The sequence below is a fragment of the Choristoneura fumiferana genome, chromosome 11 (genome assembly GCF_025370935.1).
Source record: "Choristoneura fumiferana chromosome 11, NRCan_CFum_1, whole genome shotgun sequence".
Classification (NCBI taxonomy): Eukaryota; Metazoa; Arthropoda; class Insecta; order Lepidoptera; family Tortricidae; genus Choristoneura; species Choristoneura fumiferana.
In genome coordinates, this window is record NC_133482.1 from 7823657 (window position 1) to 7839228 (window position 15572).

General features: G+C 38.5%; 1 protein-coding gene across 1 annotated transcript in view; it reads left to right on the forward strand.

The window, feature by feature from the left end:
- Positions 1 to 14176, forward strand: part of LOC141432658 (RNA helicase aquarius-like) — a 25589-nt gene extending 11413 nt beyond the window's left edge. Inside the window, exons 5-11 of the mRNA XM_074094358.1 lie at positions 526 to 761; positions 2681 to 2898; positions 3668 to 3837; positions 6861 to 6992; positions 8379 to 8516; positions 9935 to 10026; positions 13974 to 14176. Of these exons, the coding sequence (XP_073950459.1) occupies positions 526 to 761; positions 2681 to 2898; positions 3668 to 3837; positions 6861 to 6992; positions 8379 to 8516; positions 9935 to 10026; positions 13974 to 14176 (1189 nt within the window). The remainder of the gene's footprint in view (positions 1 to 525; positions 762 to 2680; positions 2899 to 3667; positions 3838 to 6860; positions 6993 to 8378; positions 8517 to 9934; positions 10027 to 13973) is intronic.
- The last annotated feature ends 1396 nt before the right edge of the window (positions 14177 to 15572 follow it).

Here is a 15572-nt window from a genome sequence, read left to right on the forward strand (position 1 = left end):
CCGTACGTTTTGATTTTAGCTCGCTCGTCTTGCGCTCGCTTCGCTAGATGATTACCTTTTACGTTCGCGTACTGATACTTACGTATTTTTTTGTATTAAGTTTAGTTGTACATTAGTAGTATATAAGTGTAGTGTAATAGTTTCGTGCAGGGACACATGAAAAAATAATAGATACCTACCTACCTATAAACAATATAGTTATATTATTATGTGTAGGTAAACATGAGTAGTATGTACACAGTCGCCATCACCACTTAAATTTTGTATAATAATAGTATTAATATAGCGACATAGAATCTTGTTTTTCCATGTAGACACAGATATAAGACAATTTAAGTTAACTTTCGTACTAAAATTATTTTCCGGTAGGTAATTATTGTAATTAATCTAAAATAGACATCGACAACCCTAAGCGTCCGCGCCGGAGTAGGCAGTTAAGTCTCCTAAACGGTCGGAGTTTACATACTTGTCCTCTTGTACTATGATTGTGGCGACTGTTACTAACAATTATACATTCTCTACTAGGCGGGCAGAAGATGGCAGTGTATACTTCGGTGGCTGGGCTCGCATGGCTCATCCCATTCAATCATTCGCTGTCGTCGAAGTCGCCAAACCAAACATCGGCGACAAAGCGCCATCCAGGGTCCGTGCTGACGTCACCGTGGCTCTGAGCGTGCGCAATGAGATCAAACACGAATGGGAAAGCCTCAGGAAACATGACGTGTGCTTCTTAGTCACTGTGCGGCCCACGCAGGGCATAGGTAAGGGCATTTTATTAATTATATTTGCATATCCTACTGACTGACACAGAACAATAGATTGTGAGTCACTTGTTCCGTGTTAAATCTATAATGATAACCTGTACTTCGTACTTAGAAACCTATTTAAACCGTGTCGAATCCAGTTATTATCTTAATAATACGTTACTATGTAACAACGTGCTAAACACGCTCGTGAATATATTCTCAGTTATAAAGTACCCATTCTCTTATGCATATAATATTTTTATACAACCAGCAAAGGGGGGCTTTAACTTTATAAATTCGTTATCTTGCCTGTCAAACTTTGTTCAGGTTGAACATTGTATGTTTATGCTTTCATGTTCTTGGAATGATCTTATCAGGCCAAGCTGGACGCTTAAGGCCTTATTGTCCTATTAGGCTAGTCTTCTGTTATCATTGTTACACAGTGTAATGCTAATACTTAGGTATACACGGAGTTCGGGAGATATATTGCGCAAGCTTACATTGTATTGTAGTAATCATTTAAAGATTCAAAAACACTCTTTTATGGTAAACCGAATGTTAAACCTGCCTGACTGTTCTATTTTCAGACCAAGAATACCATTCTTGGTCAAAATACACCCTAAAAAAATGACTCTAACAAACCCAAACATAGCTGGATTACATAGTTTTGTCTTGGAGTTCCAGTGTCTAGCTTTCGACTCCATCATCAGGTTATATGTTTAAACCCCAAGGACTGATAATGGCTGAGTCTAAAGAGGTGGACTTAGGGGCTGTTTCACTATCCATTGATTAGTGTTAACTGGCGGTTAGGTGTGATGCAGTCTCTATTTGTTTTGTTCGAATAGACGGAGACGGCATCACATTTAACGTCGGTTTTGAAATTTGGAAGACCACATTGTTATTTTATTTTAAAGCTCATGGCGTTTTGCCCTAAAAAAACTGCTTTAATGTCACGCTTGTTGCTTTAAGTTCAAGATACTTAAACCCGTTATTTGAGTCCAGCAAAGGCAAATTTCCGTCTTATACACAGTCAAACATGGTTAAATTAACAGAAACTTAAAAGGCGTGTCTAGTCTCTAGTAAGGTAACGGCACCTATTTCCGTAGGGATTAAGGACACTTTTCAAATACAACAAAAAAATAAGCACTTCGGAATAAAATAGAGTCAGAAATAGTTTCAGTCAGAATAACTTCTTTTCCACTTAAGCAGCCTCGAGTTGTGGCAGACTAAGGTTGTTCACTCGGTGGTGAGATGTTTCGATATGCCTTGATCCGGAACATCAACCCGGTATAAGCCCGTCCCCTCTGAATGCACACACAACTCAAACTAAAGCTTTGTTCATTGAGCGCGCCAAAAGATTATCAAAAGACTCGGCCGCGGCGAGAAATTCCCCTCAGGGTTCAGCATTCGTTAGACGAAGCACCGTCTTCACATACACTGCCACGGCTTACTAAGGTGGTCGTGGCTTATGAATTGACAAGATTTTATATTTCTAAGACTATAATTTGATTCGTTCTCTGTATTCTGTTTGGATTTATTAATTAATTTATTATTTTTTTTTAAATGTGCTTATTCTAAAAGGGCATAACTCCAAAACTACCACACAATAGATCCATTACTTTTGTCTAGTCTCTATCAAAAAAAAGGTCACGTCAAAATTATGACAGCTCCTTTTTCTGGTGAAAAAGGCAAAGGAAACATAATTATCTATTCTGTGGTAGTGTTGGCAAATTCAGATATATGTTTTCAATTTTTTGTATTTTGTTAAACATGCAGAAATAGATTAGAATAAATATTTTCCCATGTTCAGGAGGCAAAACTCTTTCGATTCCTGTAGTAATTTACAGGTGTTAAATAAATTAAATCTTGTCAATTAAGGAGTAGTAACGCAATCAGGCATAAGGACAACATTAAAAGCATCGTCTTTCCAACAGGTACCAAATATGACTACAGAAAGAGCATGGTGGAACAAGCAGGCATTGTGTACGTGCGTGGATGTGAGGTCGAAGGCATGTTGGATGCAGCTGGAAGGGTCATAGAGGAAGGCCCAGAACCACGACCGCAGCTTGACGGTGACTCCAGAACCTTCCGCCTGCTCTTAGATCCCAACCAGTACAGGCTGGACCTCGATCGCGCCAGCAAAGGGAAAGAGGTAAGCGGTATGAGGTGTGGTGGACCAGGAATGATAGTTACGAAGTGGGCAGAAGAGAGAATGTACGAGTAAATTTGTTCTTAACGCAGCTCACCAATATTTGCGGGGGAATAGGAGTAGGGAGCACTGTTCTTGGCGCCGTCATTAACTTGTGGTATGACAAATGAAAAATCTTAATGCGGTATGAAAAAAAATGAAAAATACCAGGATATGGAAGTTTTAAATTGTTAATTAGACAGAGAGATCCGACTTAAGCATTTGCTGTTTATTTGTAAGGATTAAAACTTTTATTTCTGAAAGCAAACTGGGTGAGCAAGGAAATTCTTTTAGTTCATTGATATGGACTCCGCAAAGTAACGCCTGATTCAATAAATTACTTTTATTTCTGTTCACAAAAAACAGTAAATATTTATAATACGAGTAAACTTCCATCTAATTTACTAGAGTTGCTGCGAAAAAAACTTAAAAGTGGATATCTTAAAATTCTTACACTCAAACAATTTTTATAGCATTAGCGAACTTAAATTATAAAAAAACAATAAATATTTCAATACATATATTTATTTAGTTGTTACACTTTAATTGTTAATGACATCAAAATGTGAACTTTATTCAACTTGTAGCTTTATTTACACTAAGAACATTTTTGCATGCCTACTATTATAAGGTAATTGACTTTATTGAAACTTAATTGAAATTTAAACTGATTATCGCCTATCATAACATAATGTTACGCAAATAAATATATTTCATTTCATTTCACATTTAGGATGTCTACGAGACTTTCAACATTGTTATGCGGCGAAAGCCAAAAGAAAACAATTTCAAAGCTGTTTTGGAAACTATCCGGGAACTAATGAATACTGAATGTGTTGTCCCGGAATGGCTCCACGATATCGTGCTGGGTTACGGAGATCCTGGCCAAGCACATTACACCAGGTATGATAACTTTTTTAATCTTAATCAGACCAAGATTTTTCTGTATCTCCTCCTATTTTAACCTATTTTTAGAACATACTGTTCACCTACAGTACAACCAGAATGTTAGGCTGTGTCTCCACTGAGGCGGAGACGAGCGGAGCGGAGAGGAGACGTGTAGAGATCGACCAATCATATTAGTTGAATCCAGTTCTCGTCTCCGCCTCATTATCATCAGACGTGTAGGGATTGGTCGATCGTTATCGTTACACGTCTCCTCTCCGCTCCGGTCGTCTCCGCCGCAGTGGAGCCGCAGCCTTAATGTTGCTCCGGACTCGTCTGTTTTTCCTGAAGATTCAAATGAGAAAGAAAAAGAAAACCGATGTTTTGTCTTGTGTTCCGAACTGCATTCGCAAACTAGTTTTAGTGTAGGTAAGGTACGTAAATATTGAAACGTCGAAATTAGTCGACGTGGATGGAGCTATATAATATGGTTTAAGTCTATGGCGTGCATTGAGGGTAGACATCGCTAGTCACCCTATATATGGTACCCTACCCTATGTATGGTGGCCTACCCTGGCATTGACCCACTGCACACCTTTGGTAAGTATAAGTAGAGTTCACTGAAATATATGTACTCTGTGACTGAAAGAAAACTCCAGAGGGAGTAGCCGGAGTATTCGAAAATCTCATTCTCGTATTATAGTATTTTATGCAATTGTTGTATAAGTGAGGTCTTAAACCGCGAGTTGGCGTGGGTATTATATATATATTCGCCTGCGGCTCATATCGCTATGAATGACGTCACGAGCGTTTTAAAACCAAGTTATGCAACGTTGTATACAATACTTTTTCTAAGACTACTTTTAAGTCATCATCATCAGGCTAAAGACTTTATATAACTTATCTACGTGACACTGCTAACACATTCAACACGATATAAAATATGAATGAAGCGAATTACGTTTCTCGCCGATTCCGGGAATGAAATTTGACATACTTATTTGCCAGTGGTACGATCACTTTTAATACTTTTATGACAAACAACACTTGAAATGAATGAAAACATAGGTACCTAGTAAAATATAATATTCTTTGTTTACAAAATATGGATACCTACTAAATTTTATTTATGAACGATTATTGATTAGCTGTATTATTATGAATATCAAAGCAATTTAAAAGCATCCATAAAAAAGCCGTGGTGGCCTAGTGGTTTGACCTATCGCCTCTCAAGCAGAGGGTCGTGGGTTCAAACCCCGGCTCGCACCTCTGAGTTTATCGAAATTCATGTGCGGAATTACATTTGAAATTTACCACGAGCTTTGCGGTGAAGGAAAACATCGTGAGGAAACCTGCACAAATCTGCGAAGCAATTCAATGGTGTGTGTGAAGTTCCCAATCCGCACTGGGCCCGCGTGGGAACTATGGCCAAGCCCTCTTGTTCTGAGAGGAGGCCTGTGCCCAGCAGTGGGACGTATGTAGGCTGGGATGACCTGATGACCCATAAATGTGCTTTTATGAGCCATAGAATCATTGACTCTTTCCCGGACTTATTTTGTATATCATTGTATTCGTGCTCGTGGACGTTTAATTGTCAAACAAAAGTACAGGAGCAGAAAAAATAATATAAGCTTCAGCGGGACCGCAAGATACGAAGTTTAAAATTTTCACTTTAGTATAAGGCCTGCTCTAATTATGCGGTCCTATCGACTAATAAAACTACTGCTGCATCACCGCCAAATTAGTCTATGACAGAAATATCTTTCATACAATACTCATTTTTATTCTCTTCCATCGTTAAATTCTCACATGTGTCACATGTATTAGTGGCTTTAACTTTTTATGTAGTACCTCTGTTTATGAAGCTATCCAATTAATGCTCAGTTTTTGCGCTTTTATACGATTCCGCTGACGTCAATCTAAAATTAAATCCAATCTTTTTCTAACCAAACTTACCTGACTAACAAAAATACCGATGAACTGAGAATAATGTTCGACGCAACATAGGTAGGTACGCGTACTCACATATAATACAGGTCATGTAAAAACAGGATCTCTGTCACTGCACTGCTTGAGGCTATGTACATTACATGAATGTTACGCGTTTCATCTCTACACAAAACATCCTGAGGTTATGATGGAACCAATGCCGATGCCGTTAAAATTAAAATCCATTTTATTTTTATTTTATTTAGCCTAAAAAGTATCCCACTTCTGTTTTTTTTTAATCCAAATTCAAAATACGGAATATAAACTATTAAAAAATACCGGCGATTGCTTGTTGCCAAGTTACTTGCGGCGTATTCTTCTCGGCAATTAGGGTGTTTCCGAAAACGATGGTGTTATTACAAGAGCGTCTCGGACACGCCCAAGATAGGAATTCGTAGTCATTACAAAAAAAATCAAGTAATATTTTTAATAGTTTATATTCTGTATTTTATTTACGTATATTTTATACCTTAGGCTGCTATTTACTCTTAAACTACTACTAATTCTCAAGCAATCTTATCCGTTATAATGTTCCTTGTAAAAATGATATACTTACTACCATCCTGAATTTTTTCGAATTTTTTCACCCAACAGTTTAGATTTTAGAGGAGGACGCTGGCAATGAATGAAAATTTGCACTTTAAAGTTGAATATTTCGTAAACAGATCACTGAATCGAAAAATAGTTAAGGCCATCCCCAATGGTTTTAAAATACCTAACGATACCCCACAGTATAGGGTTAGTCGAGAAAAAAATCACCCCCACTTTCCGTCTATGGGAGTACCCTAGAAAAAATGTTTTTATTGTTTTTTATTTTACCACTTTGTCGGCGTGGCTGATATGTATATTCATGCCAAATTACAGCTTTCTAGCACTAACGGTCTCTGAGCATAGCCGCGTCTAGACAGACAGACGGACAGACATGGCGAAACTATAAAGGTTTCTAGTTGACCACGGAACCTAAAATTGACATCTAAAAGAGCCCTTTGCGGCCTACTTTCAGAACAAACGCCTTGATTTTGATTTTAAATGTTTATGTTTGTTTTTCATAGAATGCCCAATGAAATCCCTACCCTGGATTTCAACGACACGTTTCTGGACATGGAACATTTGCGGAACAGTTTCCCGGGATACGAGATAAAAGTGAAAACTGATGACCCTCGGAAGCTTGTCAGACCTTTCAAGTAAGTTCTGATTAGTAAGTTAAGAAATCATCATCATCATCCACGGTTCCTAAGAACAAATTTCGCTCTCTCGTAGCTTATGATTTCTCCATACCTACTGACCCATTTGGATTGATCACCCTGTAAGTATATTAATTTTGGCGATAATTTACTAAGTTTGGTAGGTAGTAAAAAGCATTTTTGATGTAAATATTATTTTTAGTTAAACTTAAGATGTATATTTTGCCATTTGCATCTGGCCTGGCCGATGACGCACCAACAATAAATGATTTGTTGTTCGATTATTAATCTTGCATTCTGTTACAGACAATTTTGAAACAGATACATAATACGGAGTGATCTAAATATATATCCTTTTAAATAAATGTAAATTTATGTATGTAAATAAGTGATAGGTGCTGCATGTTCCTGCACTCAAAAAAATAACTAAATTGTCAATATGGCAGTGTTTTTTATTTATCACATGGGCAGCATGAGTAATACAAAACTTTATTTGCGAAATATTAAATTTCATTCTGCCATTTATTGGTGCCCACAATGCAACCTTATTTACGCGAGTTACTCGAGTTTAAAGTAGCCGAAACCAAAATACAACGCTCTGTATTCATTCGCCGTAATCCAGTTCGAACGTGATGTAAGTGCAAAACAATTCGTTTGGTAAATATTTCACTGCGTGCAGTACAGTTGGAATTCGTACATAGTCTGGTTAATGTAAGTAAACGGCAAAAACGAGCGGCATCTGTTGGTATTCAGCACAGGGTCTACAATGTTGCTAACATATAGTTAGACAATGCTGTGGTAAGGTCTATTATAGTCCGTCAGTTAGATTATTAGAAAATATGGGACACGTATTTTTTATTTAATAAAACAAATTTAAATTAAACTAAACACTGTCATTAAATTAACAAAATATATATATAGTCAACTATAGTTTTTTCTTTTGTCAATCAAACAAAAAACAAAATAGATGAATCGCGTCAAAGTTCGGGAGTGGGAGGCCGTGACGTCACTTCTGAGTAAAAAGTGTAAGGTAGGATAAACAATACGTGTCCGATATTTTTTACTAACGGACTACCTAATATAGGTATTTTAAGGAACTTAGTCTTCTTAACCCTATGCCTAAGCTAAATCTGCCTCCACGTAAGTGGACATCATTGACTCTTTTTAGGGTTCCGTATCCGAAGGGTCCTAACGGAGCTCTATTTTGGTCACAAGATTAGCCGTTTGCTTATCTGTTTGTCGTCTATTTTTACAGCCAAACGGTTGCACAGAAATCTGAAAGTGATATTCCGCGTCGTTGATCATGGTTAAAATTTTCTCGATGTCACGTGATCACCGCTTATCCCTCCACGAAAAAAATCAACAATGTATTTAAATTTTGTCCAGGGTAACGTTCGAAAACGTTCTTCGGAAGCAGGAGCTCGGCGAAAGCGCAATGGAGGAGGACGACGAGCGTAAATCCATTGTGGTGGAGCCGCATGTCCAGCCGAAACGGGGACCGTACCTCTACAATGAGCCCAAGAAGTAAGTTACTAGTACAATCGACACTAGCATGCCAAAATTTAAACATTTTATAGCTCTGTTATACAAGCAGAGTACGCATAATTATCCCAAAGCAAGCTCTAATAATTAAGTAAATAAAAGCAACCAAAAAAAGCAAGCTCTAATTGTAGAATACGATCCACGCGCAAGGAATCAGAAGCTAGGATTGTTTTTTTTTATTTATTACATAATTTCGTTTAGTAAGTATAGGTAATTTAATAAAATGGTTGGTTTTTGAAATACCTGGTATTGTTATTATTAATAAGTTGTTGAAAATATTCTTTTTTGAATAGCTGCTAAACAAAGCCAATCCCGGATTCCCCGGAGTCCGAAGAAAAGGACTATATTTCATTGTATTTAACGTCGAAACTCAGCGAAAGGATCTCACTTTACAAATAACAACAGAATAATCGTTTCAAATTTATCTAAATATCTGATATGAATTGAAAAATAAATAAGGATATGTGCTGTGGTTGCGGTTGGAAGTATTATTAAACCACAAAGTACATAGGTAGGTATACCTAACTACTGTATGTAATTGAATTACGAGTATGTAACTGCAAAAATAATTGGAAACATTGATGTCCTATATACCGATTTGAAGTGTGTAGAATCCAATGCAAGTAAATAGATCAATAGTCATATCCGCTTTTAATCCTTTACTCCAGATTCAGAAAATACTTTTTTAGATCAAGTCAGTGAACTTTTAGGAGCCGACGCAGTATTAGTCATCCTCTGGCAAAAATAACTTATTAAGACATCCACATAGATATACGTCGTCTTCAAGACAAAAGCCATGTTCGGTAATTGTATGCCTTGAACTAAGTTGTGTGGGGAAAGGCCACAATTAGAGACATATCTCCCTCCGAGCAGGTGTTATACCTGGGGACCGATGTCCGAAAGAAGAGCGTCGGCAGTTGTATTTATGCTTACGAGTTGAGAAACATCGATACGATAGTGCAGTGTAGGATGTTGTGAGGCAACTAGACTAGAAGACAATTCGAATTTTTCTCATATGCCCAGTACTGTGCTCCACCAAAACAAAAACATATGTATTATGCAGTTAAATGCGACTTCGTTAGGGCTCGTCCTTTTTGTCCTTTTTCTCAACTCGGTTATCACACTGCCGCCGCACGCCGCTGACATGTGCGGAGAGACGTTTGTAGCCAAATTGTACCGTCGTAGCGCGCACCGCACCCGCTCGGAGATGCGGAGTCAGTCTGTTATACCATGCGGTTTTTGCATACAAATCAAAATTCTACAGTCAACATGAACAACCGTAGCACCGCACGCCGTATCAGGGTGCGGTGGCAGGGTGATTACCGACAAAGATGATCTATGATAGATCGTCGAAGACCATGTGTTTAAACTTTAACTTGTTAACAAAATTTGTTTCTTAGGAACAACATATTATTTACGCCGACGCAGCTCGAGGCCATTCGTTCCGGGATGCAACCTGGATTGACTCTAGTTGTGGGGCCTCCGGGAACAGGTAAGACATACATACAGTTGCATTCTCAATTTGAACACAAACTGATGCTGCGCCTTAATAATCCTTATATTCCCTGAAAAAAAAAACGCTGTGAAGCGATAAGGTTGGCAATAGCTAACCAAAAAGGTTGCCTTGGGAATTGCTTTTTATGTAGTATTTAATAAAGAATAATTGTAATATATTGTAAAAACAGTACCTATACTATACCGTAAAGTCGGATTTAGATTTCCATAAAGTTGGTGCATGTAACGCTTAAATAGTTTGTGCGATTCTGATCTTGATGAATGAAACAAGAACTTCATGTTCAACACATAGAGGTAATGAATGAATTTATTTTATCGTATGGCGTAAAACATTAACCAATAACACTTAAGAAAGAAACTACAAACTAGCTAAATGAATGAATACACACTTGATTTTCAACGCTATAAGATGGATAGAGCACGAAGCTAAACAATATTGAATTAGTCAACGGTAAGTGATAGAGTGCGTATGCCCACCTGCGCCTGTCCGTGGCACTCTCCGTAGCTCCGTGCCGTGCCGCCGATTGGGGGGGGGGGGGGCGCTACCGTCTGTCTGGCACACCCTGCGCGTGCGCCCTCACCCCCGCTTGCGCCTGTGCCGATTCCCTCTGCGTAGTGAAGTGCGCATGGGCTAGTCATGTATAGGGATGAAACGATACCACTGAGGTATCGTTATTTTTACTCGTAGCATCGGTCGTAAAGTAACGATACTTATTCCGTATTTATTGAAAAGTATCTACTTATATTAAACGTACCGAATTTTCTTTTTACAAATTTGAATTTAAAAAAATACGTAAATGTTACCTGAACACTATTATTCTTCACTTAGATAAACATAAGTTGTGTTCTACTGTAGAACTATAAAAACTGACTTTTTTTGTAGAATTTCTATGAAAAAAGTCAGTTTTTGTAGTACTCCCCAAAAATTTTAGGTTTTTTAAATACTTGTGATATAGAAATACCTACTAACCGATAAAATAAATAAGAGTACTTTTGACCGATATCTACGTGATACATGCTTCAAAGTATCGAGACAAATTTTATTTGGTATCGGAAGGAATGTATCGTGTCAGTACTTATATTCACTCATATTGTTTCATCCCTAGTGATGCACCACAAGTAAGCATAGTGTTAAAAGTAGTTGGTAGTAATTAATATGGTTAAAACATTTTTTACGATCTTTTATTTAACTTCAATTGTATTGTATGTATGTATGTTTGTACATGTTTGTTTGGCAGAAGGACTGACACTGCCGGAAGGCAGTGAAAATTCATGGTACACGGATGGATCTAAAATGAAATCCGGTACAGGAGCCGGCATTCATGCCAAGGACTTTAACAGTAGCGTAAGCATGGGAAATTATGCAACTGTCTTTCAAGCAGAGACGTATGCAATTATCGCCTGTGCACAGGAGAATATAGATAGGAAGGTAAGGGAAAAAACCATCTATATACTCAGTGACAGTCAAGCAGCCCTAAAGGCGCTCACATCGCCAAAGGTTGACTCAAGACTGATCTATAATGGAGTACAAGCACTAAACAAGCTTGGCAGACGCAATAGAGTGAGACTGGTTTGGATCCCAGGACACAAAGGCTTCATCGGAAATGAAAAAGCAGATGAGCTAGCAAGGGAAGGGTCAATGAACAAAAACATAGGGCCCGAGCCGTATGTGGGACTCTCACAGGGAACCATGAAGAATGCCATAAACGACCACACCAAACTTAAACACCAACAAGAGTGGAAAACACTGGAAGGTCTAAAGCATTCAAAACGATTCATCGAAAATGTCAGCACAAGCTGGACTAAAAACTCTGGACACTCAGTAGGAAACAACTCCGACATATCGTCGGGGCATTCACAGGTCACTTCAATACTAAACACATACTAGTAAAGATGGGACTACAGGACAATGAAGTCTGTAGAATATGTGGCGAGGAAGACGAAACAATGGAACACATTATGTGTGAATGTGACGCCCTCGCCAGATCAAGAATGAGACTCTTGGCGACGGATACCCCGCACCAGGAGACTTTAAGGCACTACCGCTACGTCAAATCATCCAATTTATGGACGAGGTGATAAAGCAATAGAGTAAGTGCGAAGGAGGGGTAATTACACAAAAGATCCCTACGGGTCGAAGTGTATCCGCAAGGACCCCTAACGATAAGATAAGATGTATGTTTGTAAGTCCTGGAAATTTGCAAGCCTTTGTTAGACCTCATCCTGCTATCTGATTAAGCTAAAATTCGGTATAGTTATGTAAATTCTGTCACAATACAATAATCTGACAGTGACATTCTCGTGGTCCAGCCAGGATCGTTTCTGCAGGACGGAACTCCTCAACGGTTAATGGCATCGATTCGAAGTTTGGTACGAAAATATAGTTTGCATTACAATGCAAGTACAGTCAGGAAAAAGTTTTTTTTTTGACAGAATAATAGGTGTGTTTCTATAAAAGTCAAATTGAGTACAATTTTCTGCCACCTCTCGTTTGTTTTAAGCTTTGTTGTCATCACTCTGTAGATTCGTGCCTGGAAATACCATATGCACAGCTCTTCAAATCAATGAAACGAGTTCATTTAAATGAAACAGCGCAAAAAACGTCATACATCAAAACAAGATATGGCTCTGGCTATGGTGCAGACGGTATATAAGTACATTCTCCTGATAAACTAATTGAGTTCAATTTATTCATTGAAGATTGGACTTCCCATGACGCAGACATCAAGTTATCAAAAACAGGTTTAGCTTTTTAGGGTACCGGAACCAAAATGGCAAAAAGGAAACCCTTATAGTTTCGCCATGTCTGTCTGTCTGTCTGTCCGTCCGCGGCTTGCACAGGGACTATCAATGCTAGAAAGCTGTAATTTTTCACGGATATATATGTAAACTATGCCGACAAAATGGTACACTAAAAAATACAAAAAAAAAATTGTTTTAGGGTACCTCCCATTAGACGTAAAGTGGGGGTGATTTTTATTTTCTCATCCAACCCTAAAGTGTGGAGTATCGTTGGATAGGTCTTTTAAAACCATTAGGGATTTATCGATTCAGTGATGTGTTTGCGAAATATTTAACTTTACAAATACAAATAATTTTATTTCGCTTAAAATATTGGCTAATGCTAATTTTCATTAAAATCGAGCGAAACGAAATCCTTAGAAAAATAGTAACTAATTTTTTCGAAATGGCTACGGAACCCTATTTTGGGCGTGTCCGACACGCTCTTGGCCGGTTTTTTTAACAGTGTAGGTATATTTTCCTGGCTGGTAAAGAATACGTAGGTTTCGTTACAACTAAAATACGTTGATGAAACAAATTGTAGATACTAGCCTAGCTACATAATATGCCTAGCCTAGTAATCAAACGACTTTATAAAACCCAAATCGACCCACCAAATTTTTGTTCCATAGCTATTACGCAAAATATCGTCACTACTTAGAAAAAAAAAGTAATACTCAAAAACCGAAAAAAAGTCTTTGTATATTTTGACACTTGCACAGCTTCTTTTAAAACTTCTGACGACCTCGTAGTTCATCAATCATCAAGTCAGCCGTAAGACGTCCATTGCTGGACATAGGCCTCCCCCAAGGCTCTTGACTCAGACCGATCTTGTGCTTTCTTGTTGGAGGCCTACTGACAGCTCGTCTCCCGGTCCGTGGACGCCATTCGAGAACCTTCTGACCCCATCGGCCATCAGTCCTGCGAGCAATGTGTCCCGCCCACTGCCACTTCAGTTTCGCAATTCTTCGGGTTATGTCGGTAACCTTAGTTCTACTGCGGATATAATCATTTCTGATTCTATCCCGCAGAGAACTCGTAGTTATACATTAGTGATTCCAAAAGTACCCATATTACAATATTAAATTCTTAGTTGTGAGCAGTGTTTGACTATCCATTTCATCTCATATTCTCCCCTATCAGGTAAAACGGACGTCGCAGTGCAGATAATATCCAACTTGTACCACAACTTCCCGTGGCAGCGCACTCTGGTGGTCACCCACAGCAATCAAGCGCTCAATCAGCTGTTCGAGAAAGTGGCCGAACTGGACGTGGACGAGCGGCATCTGTTACGTCTCGGACACGGGGAGGAGGCGTTGCAGACTGATAAGGACTTCTCCAGGTGAGACCAATAAGGCATTTATTTATGAATAAAAAATACATCATCACAGTTATAACACCAATGTGCTCTATACAAAGAACACAAAAAAATAACAATTAGTACAACTAATTAGGGATTTTTGAATGTCCTCTTCGTCGCTACCCTAAAACGATGGAACACCACACCCTCCGGCCAGAAGTCGGAGCGCAGGAACATCTGCTGGTGTTTGGCAGACAATTGGGACCTAAATGAGTTGAAATGTTTGACCTATAAGATTCGAGCGGGTGGATGGACAGCCGTAGCTATTTAGATCAGTGTCACCACCTTTCAGGGTTGCACTTTATCGACCTTAATACGAGTAAATGCAGTATTTAGTGTCGTCATCCCGTTCTGTCAAACTGCACTAGTCTCTGTCATAGTGGACAAATAGCCCAAATGTGCTTTCACAGTCAATGTCATAAGCGTGCTCACACTTAAATACCTTTGAAATCATCCTGTTTCTTACACGTGCGCTCTTCCCAACAACCGACTAGATCTCGACTTTCCCAACAACAAACTCAAAACTACCTACTTGAAGTATAAATAACGTCGGAATCATCGGACTGCAAGACGTTATGTGCGTGCCACATACACTTTGGCCTTACAGCGCCTTTTTAGGGTTCTTATAGTTTCGCCGTCTGTCTGTCTGTCTGTCCGCGGCTTTGCTCAGGGACTACCAATGCTAGAAAGCAGTAATTTTGCACAAATATATATATTAACTATGCCGACAAAAAACGGTACAATAAAAAATTCAAAAAAAAATTTTTAGAGTACCTCCCATATACGTAAAGTGGGGGGTGATTTTTTTTTTCATCCAACCTTGAAGTGGGGTATCGTTGTATCGTTGGATAGGTCTTTTAAAACCATTGCTAAAACGATTTTTCTATTCAGTGACTTGTTTGCAAAATATTCAACTTTAACCCTTAATAAGGCAGAGGCAATTTAGCGACCACTTGTATTGAGTTGGAAACTGAACCTTATTGCTTTCATAATACGTAACAATTTCCATTGTAATTATTGAAAATACGACTACCTAGCTTTAAAAATATTCTTTGTCAGGTATGTATTCGATAGCTGCTTTTGATTCTGTGGTTGTATGCTCCAATAAATGTGGCCTTGTAAAGGGTTAAAGCGCAAATTTTCATTAAAATCAAGCGTCCCCCCCCCCCCTAAACCGGTGGGTGGAAAAATTTGAAAAAAATCACGATGATGGTGGAACAGCAAAGTATGTTCCTATCATATTAAATATATTGACCCGTATAACTCACGTCTTAAATCGCGTTTAGCTGGACATGTTTCGGGCTAATCATATATTTAATATGAGTGAGTCTCACGGTAGTTTCATGTTCAAAATTGCAAATCTTTACGGAGAGATATGTTCC